At 40.6% G+C, this 19,775-nt stretch overlaps 1 protein-coding gene across 2 annotated transcripts in view; it reads left to right on the top strand.

The window, feature by feature from the left end:
• The window catches only part of LOC146455756 (Golgi-specific brefeldin A-resistance guanine nucleotide exchange factor 1-like), a 111,329-nt gene that overhangs the window by 27,519 nt on the left and 64,035 nt on the right, over window positions 1-19,775 (top strand). The window contains exons 26-34 of one of the 2 annotated variants that reach the window (XR_014858953.1): window positions 613-727; window positions 923-994; window positions 1,346-1,446; window positions 2,117-2,191; window positions 3,073-4,264; window positions 4,858-4,959; window positions 5,792-5,905; window positions 6,552-6,891; window positions 7,417-8,303. Coding sequence is in view for 1 of the 2 variants with exons in the window: in XM_085093866.1 (XP_084949992.1) it covers window positions 613-727; window positions 923-994; window positions 1,346-1,446; window positions 2,117-2,191; window positions 3,073-4,264; window positions 4,858-4,959; window positions 5,792-5,905; window positions 6,552-6,891; window positions 7,417-7,838 (2,533 nt within the window). In the remaining variant the exon portion in view is untranslated. Of the gene's footprint in view, window positions 1-612; window positions 728-922; window positions 995-1,345; window positions 1,447-2,116; window positions 2,192-3,072; window positions 4,265-4,857; window positions 4,960-5,791; window positions 5,906-6,551; window positions 6,892-7,416; window positions 8,991-19,775 lie in introns of those variants that run through there. The other variant, XM_085093866.1, reaches the window with a different exon arrangement.

The raw sequence follows: 19,775 nt of genomic DNA, 5'->3' as shown, positions 1-19,775 counted from the left end.
ACAATACACAGGAAGAACTTGAAGAAATTGGCCAATTTTTTCAAAATTGCAATCCGTTTCCATCCTAGCCATCTGCAGCCAAAGATAATTAATACTAGTTTCCGTGCACTAGTAGGGTTATTGTTTACACAACTGAATCGTTATTGTGACGATTCCACCAATGCAAATAAGTTTGTTTGGCTATTCAAAGTGACACAAAAAATTGGTGACACTGTCCCTTTAAGGAAGCCTTAGCGCACTTTCCATTTTCCAGAGCAGGAGAGCCAGATCGATCATTTCGCAAACCGAAATGCTCCAATTTGAACGACAGTTTATATGCCACTGTTTTGAATTCTTTCAAAATGACACACACGTTGCTTTCAGAATGATTCGAAGAATCGGGTGAGTTGCATGAAATTTAACGTCAGGCGTAACTGCCAACGCCAGACCTTCAGCCGGTCACATTCAGTATTTTAAAGTCTGACGATAGCATTTACGCCCGCCGTTAAGTTTTGTGCAACTCGTCCCAGTTCTTCTACTTGGTACAATCCGTTTACGAACCGACCTGTCTGGCTGGCCAGTTGTGACAAATGGCAAGCGCCCTTCACTTCAGATCTTATTCTCGTTTCACAGGCAGGAAACGTCGATATTCTCATGGTGGTACTTGATGAATCCAGAGCCAGCGAGTAACAGAGGACAGACGACAGAAGACAAGGAGGCACAGAAACAAGCGCATAACTGCATCAGGGTAAGAACAGCTGACTGATGCTGGTTTGTCCAGTGCTCGATTTTCAGCTGTTTAGCGAGTACTGTTCGTCTGCTTGTCTGCACAAAACGTCTGGAGATCGAGCCAAGGCTAAATTAGGCTGTATGAAAACAATCAGCATGCCAGCTATTATTGAAATGGTTATTTAATTCGAATTGTTTCCTTCTTTCATCTCAGGACTGTCACCCGGAACTCCTCATCTCAGAGAGCAAGTTTTTGAGGCCGGAGTCGCTGAATGAACTAATGAAGGTTATCAGCTTTTAAATGTTTACTTGACTGCTTTTTGAACAGATTTGTGCTTTGTTGTCTTTCCCGTGCTAGACTGCAAGCAGTCCCTTTCTGGTTAGTCGAGACGGTGCGCTCACAGCGCAGCGAGACTGGAGCGAGGAGAAATAAACGAGAAGAGACTGGGGAGAGGTCCCTTTTTCCCGCCTCTCCCCAAGCCCCCCTCCGCTGGTTCGCCCCAATTTTTATCGCTCGGTTATTTCGCGGGACCTCTTGACTATCCAGAAAGGGACTGCTTGCAATCTATTCCTGTGCCTGTTAGTGTATCGTGTGATGGCCATTGTATAGATCTTCATCAAAGCTTGTTTTCCTCAGGTGCTGATTTATAATTCAAGTGTTGATAATCAAGATCCGTATGACGAGGAGGCTGCTGTTTTCTTCCTTGAACTTCTGGTCAGAGTCGTTTTGCAAAACAGGTAATGTCGAGACTTCACAGCTTTCTCGAGAATTTCTCTAGTAGCAACAACTCTCCGAAAAATAGCGGGAGATCATCGTAGTTGTCCGAAGGCCACCGATGACCACTTCCGAGTATAATTGAAGGTGTAGTTTAGCCTTTTGTAGAGATCCGAATGATGATCGATTGGAAACTGGGCCAAAAGAAATGACTTTGGGATCCACTAGTAGTCCTTTTTACAGTTCTCCCTTCGTGGGGGATTATAATTGCGTGACCAGCCGAAAACGTCACGCAATTCCAGATGAAAATACGTGACTTATACTAGCCAAAAGTTACTGCGCTAGTCTCTTTCACAGTTTTCCGTTTGCGGGGGATTTATAACTGCGTGACAAGCCGAAAAGGTCACGCAATTCCAGAGGAAAATACGATACTTGCTGGCCAAAAGTAAGTGACTGATTTGGCTAAATATTTTTGCACTTTAGAGTCAAATTCCACATGAGATACAGCTAAATTTATAACTCACAGATACCTCAGGAATAGTCTGAAACAAGATAATGAGAAGACCTGATTCTCTTTTGTCTAAAAGAGGCCCTCTCGCCTGCCCAATGAGAGGATGGCTTTTGGAGCTAAACAGATCATGAGCATCCGATTTAATGTGTACGTTTAGCTAGTAATCACTTCTTTGTTTTTAGGGATCGTGTGTCAGCATTGTGGGGGACAGTGAGGGACCATCTTTCCAACATCCTTGTGAATGCAACTCAACACAGGTAACATTGAATACCTAGTGAACGACAATGTCACCTCAAACAGTCCTTCTCAGTACTATACTCATCCGGATAATCATAATTCACGCGCTTATGACATGACTCTTGGGTTCAAGCCATTTTCATTTATACCAACAGCTTTTGGATGGGTTCACACACAAAGTATTGGATCCTTAGGAATCTTTCAATCTTTTAATCTAAGGGGTAATGGTATTTAACTTATACCCTCTTAAGTAGTTCTCAGTAGTCTGCTTGTCAGTCAGTCAGTCTTTCCAACAGTCAGTTAGTCCGTCCGTCAGTCAGTGAGTCAGTTAGTCAGTCAAATGGATAAGAGTGTTAGTTTTTAAAGAAATTGCTGTACTGCGTCGGTGGGGAGTGAAATCAAAATGTTCGTCAGAGCGAACCGAAGGGCTAACGCTCGAAACGTCAGCATTCGAATCTCTTTACAGTGGCCAAATTACCTTCTCCGACTCTGTTGAGAAAACCAAACAGTCAGTCAGTCAGTCTGTCTGTCTGTCTCAGTCAGTCAGTCAGTCAGTCAGTCAGTCAGTCAGTCAGTCAATCAGTTTGTCTGTCTGTCTGTCTGTCAGTGAGTCAGTCAGTCAGTCAGTCAATCAGTTTGTCTGTCTGTCTGTCAGTGAGTCAGTCAGTCAATCAATCAGTTTGTCTTTATGTCTGTCAGTGAGTGAGTGAGTGCGTCAGTCAGTCAGTCAGTCAGTCAGTCAGTCAATCTTTCAATCAATGTCATACCCCAGGTCACGCTGTTTGGTAATCTTTGAAATGTCATTCATGACTTAACTCTCTCTGGTTTATATTGTCCGCTTCGCCGGGCCTAAAGAATGTACTCTCAACCAAAGTGATCTTTTTGACCTTTTTCCTGGCAGTTCAATTGTGGAAAGATCTGTTGTGGGTTTACTCCGGCTGGCAATCCGCCTTTTACACAAAGAAGAAGTCTCCAGTCAAGTTCTTTTAACCCTTCGAATCCTTCTACTGATGAAGCACAATGTTCTCCAAGCTTGCGGCAGACAAATTTCTTACGGACTTCACGAACTCATTAGGACCAATGCCTCTAGCATAACGGCCGCTAGAGACTGGGTCACAGTGTTTACGCTGTTAGAATGCGTCGGCGCTGCTGCTTCTCTGCCGACCGTCACTTCCGGTCCTGTTGCCACGTCAACGGTTTCCAAGGATACGGACAGTGACTCGATCTCAGGAGATTACGAGTTTGCTGAAGGACTTTCGAATTCGGAGAGCGAGGTTGGTTCGTTTACCAGTGTGGAGGCTGATTCGGGGTTGGGTGGGAGCATTTTAGGGGACACGTGGCTGGTGATCACGAAACAGGATTCGGACAGTTCACCTGCAAACCAGTATGAATTAACAGTGGGAGTTAAACTAAACAAACATGACAGTAAATCTTTTGTTAAATCATGCCAGAGCCTGGCTTTTTTAATCCGTGATAACACTCACGTGACAAAGGAGAATTATTTGCAGTGTGTTCACGCGCTTCGCGTGTTTTCAGAGGCAAGTCTTAATGGCGGGGCAGGGTATAGGCAAGATGGATGGCAGTTTAAGGAAAACGCAGCTGATTATAAAGGAAGCTGGGGTCGGAATAGCAAAAAGGGAGCGGCACCACCATCTGGGCGATCAAGGAAGGTCAGCCCGACGAGTTTGAAAACACGAAAATCAACAAAGTCGGCCACCAGCAGCCCTGCAACCAGCGAAGACGAGGCGGAGATTGTAGAAACTATCAACAACACGTATGATGCCATGTCGCTACAGCTTACCGAGCTTATGTACACACTTCACACGAATGGGCGAGTCTTGTTCGATGAAGCCCCGGATGACAACAGCCAATCACAACCGAGTAAAGTCGCTGACGTCACAGCAGCACGTGATCAAAACATGGAGTTTCTATGGAGCAAGTGCTGGTGTCCGCTGTTGCAGGGAATAGCGCGGTTGTGTTGTGACATGCGCCGTGATGTAAGGATGTCGGCGCTTACTTATCTTCAGCGCGCTTTGTTGGTTCATGATCTGCAAGCTCTGACTGCGGTGGAGTGGGAAGCATGCTTCAACAAGGTACGTTTGTATGACAGTTTTGTTTGTAGTAGAATATTTACGTGATACATCACTCGAGACTTTGTCTAACAGCTGTGTATTTTACCTCGCTGTAGCTTGACTGTGAGGCAATATTTATATATACATTAGACTCCGTTGTTGTGCTACTTGAAGGTTTAAGGGGGAATACACTTTATTCGCTCTATATGCGAATTGCCCAGTACAAACCACGTGATATTCTCAGGAGAATCAATCCTTTGTCTTTTTGGAAGTAAAGAATGCATGCCAGCGTGACCAATTCTAAAAGAGACTTCTCCCAAAAGTACCATCACATGGTCAGTAATAAGGCAACAAAACAACTAATAATACAATTATTCCACTCACGCTTGTTGGATATGAGATGGTTATAGCCAACAAGGCGCTATGCGCATCCAATATCCAACGCGCGCTGTAGAGTGTGAATAATCTGCCTGTTGATTTTATGTAATTAGCTGTGCACGCATTGTGTTCTTCCTTTTCTGTGCTTAACAATGCGGCAAAGGAAAGAAATTTCCTGAAAAAGCAAAAATATTTCTTTCATGGTATAGTTCTCATGGTTAATCTTTTTATGGTAGGTTCTGTTTCCCATGTTGGCTCGCCTGTTGGAAGTTAATAACACAGGGGACCCAATGGGTGTGGAGGAGACACGCATGAGAGCCGCTACCCTACTGTGCAAGGTAAGTAATAAGTAAGGATTATAGTATCACTACTTTGGTGCAACAGAATGCCGTAAGTCCGGTTTCTTTATTAACGAATGATGGATCAGAAAATTTAAAACTCTGCAGGGTATGTTTTAGTGCTAAGTGAATCCATGAATTTCCCACTGAGCGTTAACCCCGGTAAGGAAATAGGAGATCGTACGGGGCAAAGAAAAAATCTGTTGAGCTCACGACTCTCCCGTATCATTGAATCTCATTGTCATTTTTTACTGCTGAATAGAGGGGTGGCTATGTCATAAAGACACCATCTTTTGAGGTTTAGGAAGGGGGTGCGGGCAGAGACCACCAAACCTGGTGTCCTGTTCTAGTATAACACCACTTCCCTAGAGAGTTAATAGACTTGAAAAGCGTTTGATCGCTCGACCTCTGTATAGACATATTATTACTAAACCAAAAGGTCATGCATAATTTTGTTTTATTAAAAACTGGATCATTGTATAATGTAATTCCATAGATTTCATTGGCTTAGTGGCCATGGAATATGAGCCATTATACCATAGCGGAGAAACAGCGACCATTAAATTGTCTTCTGGTTGTTCTATCTTGCAAAGCGAAATCAGCAAAATCTAGCAATATTTCTTGGTTGTTTTCAATAAAAAAGTTATTTCTCTCACTCTTGTTGGATACGAGTAGATTATAGCCAACTCGGCGCTTCGTGCCTCGTTGGCTATCTACCATCTCATATCCAACGCGCGCTCGTGGAATAAATGCTGAGTAGTTATGTTTTTGAACCACTGGATCAGCTCGTTTCCTCAAAGGCTTGTCATTAATTTTACGTATCGTTATCCAGGTTTTCCTTCAGCATCTGACGCCGCTGTTATCGCTGTCCACCTTCACCGCCCTGTGGCTCACCATTCTGGACTTCATGGACAAGTACATGCATGCGGACAAGAGCGACCTATTGGTGAATGCTGTTACTTCTTAATATTTTAATAATTCTTATTCTATCGCATCATTGAAAATTGACGAATATTAATGCTGAGATAGGAAGCGTGTAAGGTATTGCTCACTGTTCTTGGGACAAATATGCGGTACTAATGTACACTGCTAAGTTGATAAAAATGTATAAACTGTACAGTGCCTTCAAATAAATAAGTAGGAAATCTTTAGAATTAATATTACTGTCTTTTTCAGGGTACAAAAACACTAGCACAGTCGAGTTCCATTTTTTTTTACTTATGTACACTACCATAGGCGATCAAAATTTGCTTGCGTACGTATTGAAATTTAACTGCTTACATCATATCAAACAAAATGTCCTTTATCGGCGATATCATTCCTGTTGAATTGTGTCTTGAACTGCTTTATGCATGGACTTACACGAGACCGAGTTTTGATTTCAACGGCCTGAAAATATAAGTTTTACTTTTGTGACTTTTCTTCCAATACGAGTCGTCATTTTTTTCCTGGGGATGTTAAAGCGAGCGTCCATGTCTATTTTGTCGGGTTATGCCGTCTTGTTTTATTTTAATGATACCAAGAATGTAAGATTACGTTGTAGACCTTTCAGTAAGAAGTATCTTTATCACGCGTGCTGCTTCTCTTCACAGTTCGAAGCTATTCCTGAATCCCTTAAAAACATGTTGCTGGTGATGTCAACAGCCGGGATATTTGACGAAGAAGAGTGCACCCTTACGGCTCATTCCCAGTCCACAGACGACCGCAAGACACACAAGAGGACTGATTCCGAGATTCACAAGTACTCTGCCCTTTGGCAGGTCACGTGGGAGAGAATCGACTGTTTTTTACCCAACCTGCGCCAGGAACTCTTCACGCCTCGGAGTCATTCTCCCGCGGCCAACATAGCTCAAGTGAAGACTGAGCCGGAGAAGGTGACGGCCGAAGACCCCAGGCCTGCCGCGCCAGAGCTGCCTGGTGTGCCTGTGGAAGGTACGATACCGTACTTTACTGTGCTTAAATCATCTGGCTCGGTGCCAGGCAACTTTGTTTCATTAAATGTCCAATTTCTGTTGGAAACGTTTCTAAGACACAGCACTGTATGTTTATTGTTTATTGTTTATTGTTTAAGTCTTGGTGTTATAGCGAGGAGTAGCTAAGAGCCTTTGGTCAGCAGATCTTAATGGGCGTGATGGTAGATATGGGCAAAAGAGTTCAGATATGTAATCTGGAGCCAGATTATTAAGCGCTTTGTATGTGAGAACTAGGATTTTGAAATCAATTCTGGCCTTGACTGGAAGCCAGTGCAGTCTTTGAAGAACCGGAGTTATATGTTCACATTTCTTAGACCTATTAACTAATCTAGCAGCAGTGTTCTGAACAGACTGTAATTTGGACAATTCGGAATCCGGGAGACCAGCAAGTAAGCTGTTACACGAGTCCAATTTAGATGTAATAAAAGCATGGACAAGTTTTTCCGTGGTAGACTGGTTATATTATGGTTTTTCTTCCTTGCAGATAAACTGGAAAAAACAGACAAACCAGATTCTGAGGGTCCCACACCTCTCAGGCAGGGAAGCAGTAGCATCTCATCACCTCCGGGTGGGGGAAAACAGCAGGTCTGTGTGGTATTACAGCCCCCGTTACCTTCACTTACCAACAGGAGCAGCTCTCCAACAAGCCTCGGTTCTTTAGCTGACAATGTGCGTCCCAGTACAGTACCAATCATTCTAGCGCCCAGTCCTGCTCTTTCATCTCGACCGCGCTCATCGCCCCAGGGATCTCGGTCCTCGACACCAACCGATCCAGGTCCCAAGCAGTTGGAAAAGTCCGAGGAAGGTCCTGGGGAGGAAGCAACTGATAGTGAACAAACGAAACCTGGGCCAGCGGTCAGTCCAGTATCACCACCAAGACCCAAAGCATCAATACATGACATTTAGACAAACGTGTTTTGTGTTCAATCACGTGTTTTTAATTCAAGAAATTCAACAATGAAATGAAAGGAGTTTTCCTTTGCTGAGTCAAACACATTAACTGTTAAACTCTGCGTGTTCAACTCTATTCTTCCCAGAAGTACCAAGTACAAACTAAGAATATCTTTCTGTGCAAATTGTGCTCGTCACGCAATCTCTTTGGGAGTGCATGACGTGAAGCCTGCTTGCGTTGTTACAGTTCCCTCAGTAGTTTTTTTGCCGTGGTCACACTTTTATCTGAGTGTATCAGCCAGTGCCGCCTTGTATAGCATCGTGAACTACATTTAAATATTCACGTTTTTTTTTTTTTGTTTTCACAGAGTCAAGTTAGAAGCACCTTGTACAGCATAATAAATAGCACCGTAGAAAAGTACTGCTCGGTATCTTCCATATGAATGGTCACACTTCAGGATTTTATCCACAGACTAAGAAGTTAGAATAACATTGTTAAACAAAAAAAAAAACAGCACCACAGGAAAGTACTGCTCAGTAGCTTTCATTTGAATGGTCACACTTTAAGATTTTATCCACAAACTCATAAGTTAGAATAACCTTGTAAAACATAATAAACAGCACCACAGGAAAGTACTGCTCAGTAGCTTTCATTTGAATGGTCACTCTTCAGGATTTCCTCCCCAATCTCATCGTTACAATCATCTTGTATAGTACAAACAAGTGCTGCACAATAGTTTCCATTCAAGATTTAATTTCTGGGACGTCTAGAACTGCAAGCAATGGTGAAACGTGTAATTATCTCGCGTTACGTTTTCTGCATGCTCGAAAGCTGAGTGTAACAACTTGACAATATATTTTTTTCTAAATGAATTATGTTTCACGGGGAAATTTAAAATCATTAAATTATGGAAAGAATATTTCCTTTGAAATATGGTGGTTAATTTTTAATTATTGCTCAATGATGAGTGTGGCTTGTCTTAACAGTGAAAAGGCACGATTGCGTGCATGCGTAAATGTCACAGTGTCTCGTTATTAAGGAAACTAATACGTCGATTAAGGTGGCTCTCAACAGTTTCCAGCAACCGCTGCCAAAGAGCTTGAGGACTCTGAGTACGATATTGGTTAAAAATACTGCTAATAATAAAAAGCCGTTATCTGATTGGATTTCACACTTGGGTCTGGTGTAATTTCGTTTAATACGTTCTCCCGCATGACGTCAATTCAACTTGGCTTTTCTCTCATTGTTGAGCCGAAAACCTCCCACTTTGCTCTCCACTTTTTCCTTGTGAGTGAAGCAGCCATAATTTTTGGGACCACTAGTGAGGAATTTCGTGATGTAATCGTCCACCTCCGTTTCGTTTGTGACGTGACCGAGCACATAATAGTTTTGAAAAATTAGTTATAATAATAACAATAATAAAAACCGAATATTTTTACAGGGTAACACATCAGTACTGTTATCAAAGGGATCCTGTTAAAAATCTTCATCATTATCATCATCACAATAATAATAATAATAATAAGAAGAAGAAGAAGAAATTAACTAGTAATTAATTGAAACTGAATGCAATTAAAAACGACTTAACAGAAACCATAAAACTAACACTAACGAGAAAACATTCATCTAAAGATTTCTTAAAAAGTGCCCTACGGTCAATCTGCCTGATAGTTAAAGGTAAAGAATTAAAGACTGAACCCCCTAAAAAGTATAAAATACGAGTCTGTTTCCAACTTAATGCACGGAATTAATAACAGTAACACGCCTATAAACATCCTGAAACTGTTTCGAAAAACTATCAATTAATGTCCATTTAAAACTCGATCATCCACCTCTGGCAATACATAAACGTTCTTTTCCGCGATTTGGCGTAAGACTGTGGAATGATATACCGCGTCGCATAAGAGATTTACCAAAGAAAAAATGCAAAGGAGAAATTCGCCGGCTTCTCAATATTTTAGTAAATGAAAATGACTATATTGAAACGCCTATCATAGTACAGAAAATAGGTCTCGCCAATGAGTTCAACTCGTTAAGTTCTCTTTTTCGTTAATTTTTAGACTTTTTTCTTTTGTGTGTGTGTGTTACTCCTTGTTCTCTAACTAGCTCCCCTAAATTCTATTACTTCTGTCTTTGATTGTAATAACTATAATAATATTAAATTTATCCTTAAACAGTTGTAAGTCTGGCTTGCCTAGATTAGCTCTTCCTACCTGCGGGCCATTCTCTCCTTTTTTGCTAAATTTATGAATTTTAAAGTAAACTTGAACTTCAAACTTGTTATATACCTAATTTAGTCAAACCCCAAGTTACACCAAACAACCTTTGTAATTCGTCCAAAAATTTTATAAAACAATATATCTATTTCGTACAAAAATCGACTTATGTCCAAGGGGAAAACCCATGGTTTTTGGCCAAAAATCGCCAAATTTTCAACTTGGCATTTTTCACTTGTTTATGTCCCTAGGGGTCTCGGCGTGTCAAAAAAATCCATTGGGAATCATTTTTAAGTGCAAATAACGCCCTAACAAAGAATTTTCTCAGTTAACTCTCACTCTGACTTCATCTTTTGTGGGCTATTTCTTTGTCCCTGCTCCCTTGGGAGGTCTAAAAAGTGTCTCAAGGGTCATTTTGGGACTCACTGATTCGATTGGAAGCTTTTAAAACAATATTTGTATTTCGTCCAAAAATCGACTTTTTTCCAAGGGTTACGCCCATGGTTTTTGGCTAAAAATGACCAAATTTTCAAGTGGGCATTTTTCACTTGTTTAAGTCCCTACGGGTCTCGGCGTGTCAAAAAAATCCATTGGGAATCATTTTCAAGTGCAAATAACGACCTAACAAAGAATTTTCTCAGTTAACTCTCACCCTGACTTCATCTTTTGTGGGCTATTTCTTTGTCCCTGCTCCCTTGGGAGGTCTAAAAAGTGTCTCAAGGGTCATTTTGGGACTCACTGATTCGATTGGAAGCTTTTAAAACAATATTTGTATTTCGTCCAAAAATCGACTTTTTTCCAAGGGGTAAGCCCATGGTTTTTGGCCAAAAATGACCAAATTTTCAAGTGGGCATTTTTCACTTGTTTATGTCCCTAGGGGTCTCGGCGTGTCAAAAAAATCCATTGGGAATCATTTTTAAGTGCAAATAACGCCCTAACAAAGAATTTTCTCAGTTAACTCTCACTCTGACTTCATCTTTTGTGGGCTATTTCTTTGTCCCTGCTCCCTTGGGAGGTCTAAAAAGTGTCTCAAGGGTCATTTTGGGACTCACTGATTCGATTGGAAGCTTTTAAAACAATATTTGTATTTCGTCCAAAAATCGACTTTTTTCCAAGGGTTACGCCCATGGTTTTTGGCTAAAAATGACCAAATTTTCAAGTGGGCATTTTTCACTTGTTTAAGTCCCTACGGGTCTCGGCGTGTCAAAAAAATCCATTGGGAATCATTTTCAAGTGCAAATAACGACCTAACAAAGAATTTTCTCAGTTAACTCTCACCCTGACTTCATCTTTTGTGGGCTATTTCTTTGTCCCTGCTCCCTTGGGAGGTCTAAAAAGTGTCTCAAGGGTCATTTTGGGACTCACTGATTCGATTGGAAGCTTTTAAAACAATATTTGTATTTCGTCCAAAAATCGACTTTTTTCCAAGGGGTAAGCCCATGGTTTTTGGCCAAAAATGACCAAATTTTCAAGTGGGCATTTTTCACTTGTTTATGTCCCTAGGGGTCTCGGCGTGTCAAAAAAATCCATTGGGAATCATTTTTAAGTGCAAATAACGCCCTAACAAAGAATTTTCTCAGTTAACTCTCACCCTGACTTCATCTTTTGTGGGCTATTTCTTTGTCCCTGCTCCCTTGGGAGGTCTAAAAAGTGTCTCAAGGGTCATTTTGGGACTCACTGATTCGATTGGAAGCTTTTAAAACAATATTTGTATTTCGTCCAAAAATCGACTTTTTTCCAAGGGGTAAGCCCATGGTTTTTGGCCAAAAATGACCAAATTTTCAAGTGGGCATGTTTCACTTGTTTATGTCCCTAGGGGTCTCGGCGTGTCAAAAAATCCATTGGGAATCATTTTTAAGTGCAAATAACGCCCTAACAAAGAATTTTCTCAGTTAACTCTCACCCTGACTTCATCTTTTGTGGGCTATTTCTTTGTCCCTGCTCCCTTGGGAGGTCTAAAAAGTGTCTCAAGGGTCATTTTGGGACTCACTGATTCGATTGGAAGCTTTTAAAACAATATTTGTATTTCGTCCAAAAATCGACTTTTTTCCAAGGGGTAAGCCCATGGTTTTTGGCCAAAAATGACCAAATTTTCAAGTGGGCATTTTTCACTTGTTTATGTCCCTAGGGGTCTCGGCGTGTCAAAAAAATCCATTGGGAATCATTTTTAAGTGCAAATAACGCCCTAACAAAGAATTTTCTCAGTTAACTCTCACTCTGACTTCATCTTTTGTGGGCTATTTCTTTGTCCCTGCTCCCTTGGGAGGTCTAAAAAGTGTCTCAAGGGTCATTTTGGGACTCACTGATTCGATTGGAAGCTTTTAAAACAATATTTGTATTTCGTCCAAAAATCGACTTTTTTCCAAGGGGTAAGCCCATGGTTTTTGGCCAAAAATGACCAAATTTTCAAGTGGGCATTTTTCACTTGTTTATGTCCCTAGGGGTCTCGGCGTGTCAAAAAAATCCATTGGGAATCATTTTTAAGTGCAAATAACGCCCTAACAAAGAATTTTCTCAGTTAACTCTCACTCTGACTTCATCTTTTGTGGGCTATTTCTTTGTCCCTGCTCCCTTGGGAGGTCTAAAAAGTGTCTCAAGGGTCATTTTGGGACTCACTGATTCGATTGGAAGCTTTTAAAACAATATTTGTATTTCGTCCAAAAATCGACTTTTTTCCAAGGGTTACGCCCATGGTTTTTGGCTAAAAATGACCAAATTTTCAAGTGGGCATTTTTCACTTGTTTAAGTCCCTACGGGTCTCGGCGTGTCAAAAAAATCCATTGGGAATCATTTTCAAGTGCAAATAACGACCTAACAAAGAATTTTCTCAGTTAACTCTCACCCTGACTTCATCTTTTGTGGGCTATTTCTTTGTCCCTGCTCCCTTGGGAGGTCTAAAAAGTGTCTCAAGGGTCATTTTGGGACTCACTGATTCGATTGGAAGCTTTTAAAACAATATTTGTATTTCGTCCAAAAATCGACTTTTTTCCAAGGGGTAAGCCCATGGTTTTTGGCCAAAAATGACCAAATTTTCAAGTGGGCATTTTTCACTTGTTTATGTCCCTAGGGGTCTCGGCGTGTCAAAAAAATCCATTGGGAATCATTTTTAAGTGCAAATAACGCCCTAACAAAGAATTTTCTCAGTTAACTCTCACCCTGACTTCATCTTTTGTGGGCTATTTCTTTGTCCCTGCTCCCTTGGGAGGTCTAAAAAGTGTCTCAAGGGTCATTTTGGGACTCACTGATTCGATTGGAAGCTTTTAAAACAATATTTGTATTTCGTCCAAAAATCGACTTTTTTCCAAGGGGTAAGCCCATGGTTTTTGGCCAAAAATGACCAAATTTTCAAGTGGGCATTTTTCACTTGTTTATGTCCCTAGGGGTCTCGGCGTGTCAAAAAAATCCATTGGGAATCATTTTTAAGTGCAAATAACGCCCTAACAAAGAATTTTCTCAGTTAACTCTCACCCTGACTTCATCTTTTGTGGGCTATTTCTTTGTCCCTGCTCCCTTGGGAGGTCTAAAAAGTGTCTCAAGGGTCATTTTGGGACTCACTGATTCGATTGGAAGCTTTTAAAACAATATTTGTATTTCGTCCAAAAATCGACTTTTTTCCAAGGGGTAAGCCCATGGTTTTTGGCCAAAAATGACCAAATTTTCAAGTGGGCATTTTTCACTTGTTTATGTCCCTAGGGGTCTCGGCGTGTCAAAAAAATCCATTGGGAATCATTTTTAAGTGCAAATAACGCCCTAACAAAGAATTTTCTCAGTTAACTCTCACCCTGACTTCATCTTTTGTGGGCTATTTCTTTGTCCCTGCTCCCTTGGGAGGTCTAAAAAGTGTCTCAAGGGTCATTTTGGGACTCACTGATTCGATTGGAAGCTTTTAAAACAATATTTGTATTTCGTCCAAAAATCGACTTTTTTCCAAGGGGTAAGCCCATGGTTTTTGGCCAAAATGACCAAATTTTCAAGTTGGCATTTTTCACTTGTTTATGTCCCTACGGGTCTCGGCGTGTCAAAAAAATCCATTGGGAATCATTTTTAAGTGCAAATAACGCCCTAACAAAGAATTTTCTCAGTTAACTCTCACCCTGACTTCATCTTTTGTGGGCTATTTCTTTGTCCCTGCTCCCTTGGGAGGTCTAAAAAGTGTCTCAAGGGTCATTTTGGGACTCACTGATTCGATTGGAAGCTTTTAAAACAATATTTGTATTTCGTCCAAAAATCGACTTTTTTCCAAGGGGTAAGCCCATGGTTTTTGGCCAAAAATGACCAAATTTTCAAGTGGGCATTTTTCACTTGTTTATGTCCCTAGGGGTCTCGGCGTGTCAAAAAAATCCATTGGGAATCATTTTTAAGTGCAAATAACGCCCTAACAAAGAATTTTCTCAGTTAACTCTCACCCTGACTTCATCTTTTGTGGGCTATTTCTTTGTCCCTGCTCCCTTGGGAGGTCTAAAAAGTGTCTCAAGGGTCATTTTGGGACTCACTGATTCGATTGGAAGCTTTTAAAACAATATTTGTATTTCGTCCAAAAATCGACTTTTTTCCAAGGGGTAAGCCCATGGTTTTTGGCCAAAAATGACCAAATTTTCAAGTGGGCATTTTTCACTTGTTTATGTCCCTAGGGGTCTCGGCGTGTCAAAAAAATCCATTGGGAATCATTTTTAAGTGCAAATAATGCCCTAACAAAGAATTTTCTCAGTTAACTCTCACCCTGACTTCATCTTTTGTGGGCTATTTCTTTGTCCCTGCTCCCTTGGGAGGTCTAAAAAGTGTCTCAAGGGTCATTTTGGGACTCACTGATTCGATTGGAAGCTTTTAAAACAATATTTGTATTTCGTCCAAAAATCGACTTTTTTCCAAGGGGTAAGCCCATGGTTTTTGGCCAAAAATGACCAAATTTTCAAGTGGGCATTTTTCACTTGTTTATGTCCCTAGGGGTCTCGGCGTGTCAAAAAAATCCATTGGGAATCATTTTTAAGTGCAAATAACGCCCTAACAAAGAATTTTCTCAGTTAACTCTCACCCTGACTTCATCTTTTGTGGGCTATTTCTTTGTCCCTGCTCCCTTGGGAGGTCTAAAAAGTGTCTCAAGGGTCATTTTGGGACTCACTGATTCGATTGGAAGCTTTTAAAACAATATTTGTATTTCGTCCAAAAATCGACTTTTTTCCAAGGGGTAAGCCCATGGTTTTTGGCCAAAAATGACCAAATTTTCAAGTGGGCATTTTTCACTTGTTTATGTCCCTAGGGGTCTCGGCGTGTCAAAAAAATCCATTGGGAATCATTTTTAAGTGCAAATAACGCCCTAACAAAGAATTTTCTCAGTTAACTCTCACCCTGACTTCATCTTTTGTGGGCTATTTCTTTGTCCCTGCTCCCTTGGGAGGTCTAAAAAGTGTCTCAAGGGTCATTTTGGGACTCACTGATTCGATTGGAAGCTTTTAAAACAATATTTGTATTTCGTCCAAAAATCGACTTTTTTCCAAGGGTTACGCCCATGGTTTTTGGCTAAAAATGACCAAATTTTCAAGTGGGCATTTTTCACTTGTTTAAGTCCCTACGGGTCTCGGCGTGTCAAAAAAATCCATTGGGAATCATTTTCAAGTGCAAATAACGACCTAACAAAGAATTTTCTCAGTTAACTCTCACCCTGACTTCATCTTTTGTGGGCTATTTCTTTGTCCCTGCTCCCTTGGGAGGTCTAAAAAGTGTCTCAAGGGTCATTTTGGGACTCACTGATTCGATTGGAAGCTTTTAAAACAATATTTGTATTTCGTCCAAAAATCGACTTTTTTCCAAGGGGTAAGCCCATGGTTTTTGGCCAAAAATGACCAAATTTTCAAGTGGGCATTTTTCACTTGTTTATGTCCCTAGGGGTCTCGGCGTGTCAAAAAAATCCATTGGGAATCATTTTTAAGTGCAAATAACGCCCTAACAAAGAATTTTCTCAGTTAACTCTCACCCTGACTTCATCTTTTGTGGGCTATTTCTTTGTCCCTGCTCCCTTGGGAGGTCTAAAAAGTGTCTCAAGGGTCATTTTGGGACTCACTGATTCGATTGGAAGCTTTTAAAACAATATTTGTATTTCGTCCAAAAATCGACTTTTTTCCAAGGGGTAAGCCCATGGTTTTTGGCCAAAAATGACCAAATTTTCAAGTGGGCATTTTTCACTTGTTTATGTCCCTAGGGGTCTCGGCGTGTCAAAAAAATCCATTGGGAATCATTTTTAAGTGCAAATAACGCCCTAACAAAGAATTTTCTCAGTTAACTCTCACCCTGACTTCATCTTTTGTGGGCTATTTCTTTGTCCCTGCTCCCTTGGGAGGTCTAAAAAGTGTCTCAAGGGTCATTTTGGGACTCACTGATTCGATTGGAAGCTTTTAAAACAATATTTGTATTTCGTCCAAAAATCGACTTTTTTCCAAGGGGTAAGCCCATGGTTTTTGGCCAAAAATGACCAAATTTTCAAGTGGGCATTTTTCACTTGTTTATGTCCCTAGGGGTCTCGGCGTGTCAAAAAAATCCATTGGGAATCATTTTTAAGTGCAAATAACGCCCTAACAAAGAATTTTCTCAGTTAACTCTCACCCTGACTTCATCTTTTGTGGGCTATTTCTTTGTCCCTGCTCCCTTGGGAGGTCTAAAAAGTGTCTCAAGGGTCATTTTGGGACTCACTGATTCGATTGGAAGCTTTTAAAACAATATTTGTATTTCGTCCAAAAATCGACTTTTTTCCAAGGGGTAAGCCCATGGTTTTTGGCCAAAATGACCAAATTTTCAAGTTGGCATTTTTCACTTGTTTATGTCCCTACGGGTCTCGGCGTGTCAAAAAAATCCATTGGGAATCATTTTTAAGTGCAAATAACGCCCTAACAAAGAATTTTCTCAGTTAACTCTCACCCTGACTTCATCTTTTGTGGGCTATTTCTTTGTCCCTGCTCCCTTGGGAGGTCTAAAAAGTGTCTCAAGGGTCATTTTGGGACTCACTGATTCGATTGGAAGCTTTTAAAACAATATTTGTATTTCGTCCAAAAATCGACTTTTTTCCAAGGGGTAAGCCCATGGTTTTTGGCCAAAAATGACCAAATTTTCAAGTGGGCATTTTTCACTTGTTTATGTCCCTAGGGGTCTCGGCGTGTCAAAAAAATCCATTGGGAATCATTTTTAAGTGCAAATAACGCCCTAACAAAGAATTTTCTCAGTTAACTCTCACCCTGACTTCATCTTTTGTGGGCTATTTCTTTGTCCCTGCTCCCTTGGGAGGTCTAAAAAGTGTCTCAAGGGTCATTTTGGGACTCACTGATTCGATTGGAAGCTTTTAAAACAATATTTGTATTTCGTCCAAAAATCGACTTTTTTCCAAGGGGTAAGCCCATGGTTTTTGGCCAAAAATGACCAAATTTTCAAGTGGGCATTTTTCACTTGTTTATGTCCCTAGGGGTCTCGGCGTGTCAAAAAAATCCATTGGGAATCATTTTTAAGTGCAAATAATGCCCTAACAAAGAATTTTCTCAGTTAACTCTCACCCTGACTTCATCTTTTGTGGGCTATTTCTTTGTCCCTGCTCCCTTGGGAGGTCTAAAAAGTGTCTCAAGGGTCATTTTGGGACTCACTGATTCGATTGGAAGCTTTTAAAACAATATTTGTATTTCGTCCAAAAATCGACTTTTTTCCAAGGGGTAAGCCCATGGTTTTTGGCCAAAAATGACCAAATTTTCAAGTGGGCATTTTTCACTTGTTTATGTCCCTAGGGGTCTCGGCGTGTCAAAAAAATCCATTGGGAATCATTTTTAAGTGCAAATAACGCCCTAACAAAGAATTTTCTCAGTTAACTCTCACCCTGACTTCATCTTTTGTGGGCTATTTCTTTGTCCCTGCTCCCTTGGGAGGTCTAAAAAGTGTCTCAAGGGTCATTTTGGGACTCACTGATTCGATTGGAAGCTTTTAAAACAATATTTGTATTTCGTCCAAAAATCGACTTTTTTCCAAGGGGTAAGCCCATGGTTTTTGGCCAAAATGACCAAATTTTCAAGTTGGCATTTTTCACTTGTTTATGTCCCTACGGGTCTCGGCGTGTCAAAAAAATCCATTGGGAATCATTTTTAAGTGCAAATAACGCCCTAACAAAGAATTTTCTCAGTTAACTCTCACCCTGACTTCATCTTTTGTGGGCTATTTCTTTGTCCCTGCTCCCTTGGGAGGTCTAAAAAGTGTCTCAAGGGTCATTTTGGGACTCACTGATTCGATTGGAAGCTTTTAAAACAATATTTGTATTTCGTCCAAAAATCGACTTTTTTCCAAGGGGTAAGCCCATGGTTTTTGGCCAAAAATGACCAAATTTTCAAGTGGGCATTTTTCACTTGTTTATGTCCCTAGGGGTCTCGGCGTGTCAAAAAAATCCATTGGGAATCATTTTTAAGTGCAAATAACGCCCTAACAAAGAATTTTCTCAGTTAACTCTCACTCTGACTTCATCTTTTGTGGGCTATTTCTTTGTCCCTGCTCCCTTGGGAGGTCTAAAAAGTGTCTCAAGGGTCATTTTGGGACTCACTGATTCGATTGGAAGCTTTTAAAACAATATTTGTATTTCGTCCAAAAATCGACTTTTTTCCAAGGGTTACGCCCATGGTTTTTGGCTAAAAATGACCAAATTTTCAAGTGGGCATTTTTCACTTGTTTAAGTCCCTACGGGTCTCGGCGTGTCAAAAAAATCCATTGGGAATCATTTTCAAGTGCAAATAACGACCTAACAAAGAATTTTCTCAGTTAACTCTCACCCTGACTTCATCTTTTGTGGGCTATTTCTTTGTCCCTGCTCCCTTGGGAGGTCTAAAAAGTGTCTCAAGGGTCATTTTGGGACTCACTGATTCGATTGGAAGCTTTTAAAACAATATTTGTATTTCGTCCAAAAATCGACTTTTTTCCAAGGGGTAAGCCCATGGTTTTTGGCCAAAAATGACCAAATTTTCAAGTGGGCATTTTTCACTTGTTTATGTCCCTAGGGGTCTCGGCGTGTCAAAAAAATCCATTGGGAATCATTTTTAAGTGCAAATAACGCCCTAACAAAGAATTTTCTCAGTTAACTCTCACTCTGACTTCATCTTTTGTGGGCTATTTCTTTGTCCCTGCTCCCTTGGGAGGTCTAAAAAGTGTCTCAAGGGTCATTTTGGGACTCACTGATTCGATTGGAAGCTTTTAAAACAATATTTGTATTTCGTCCAAAAATCGACTTTTTTCCAAGGGTTACGCCCATGGTTTTTGGCTAAAAATGACCAAATTTTCAAGTGGGCATTTTTCACTTGTTTAAGTCCCTACGGGTCTCGGCGTGTCAAAAAAATCCATTGGGAATCATTTTCAAGTGCAAATAACGACCTAACAAAGAATTTTCTCAGTTAACTCTCACCCTGACTTCATCTTTTGTGGGCTATTTCTTTGTCCCTGCTCCCTTGGGAGGTCTAAAAAGTGTCTCAAGGGTCATTTTGGGACTCACTGATTCGATTGGAAGCTTTTAAAACAATATTTGTATTTCGTCCAAAAATCGACTTTTTTCCAAGGGGTAAGCCCATGGTTTTTGGCCAAAAATGACCAAATTTTCAAGTGGGCATTTTTCACTTGTTTATGTCCCTAGGGGTCTCGGCGTGTCAAAAAAATCCATTGGGAATCATTTTTAAGTGCAAATAACGCCCTAACAAAGAATTTTCTCAGTTAACTCTCACCCTGACTTCA

This window comes from Pavona decussata, unplaced genomic scaffold (assembly GCF_977016875.1).
Source record: "Pavona decussata unplaced genomic scaffold, jaPavDecu1.1 SCAFFOLD_270, whole genome shotgun sequence".
Lineage (NCBI taxonomy): Eukaryota > Metazoa > Cnidaria > Anthozoa > Scleractinia > Agariciidae > Pavona > Pavona decussata.
Note: the sequence above shows the minus strand (reverse complement) of the source record. Positions and strands in the feature narration are given on the sequence as shown.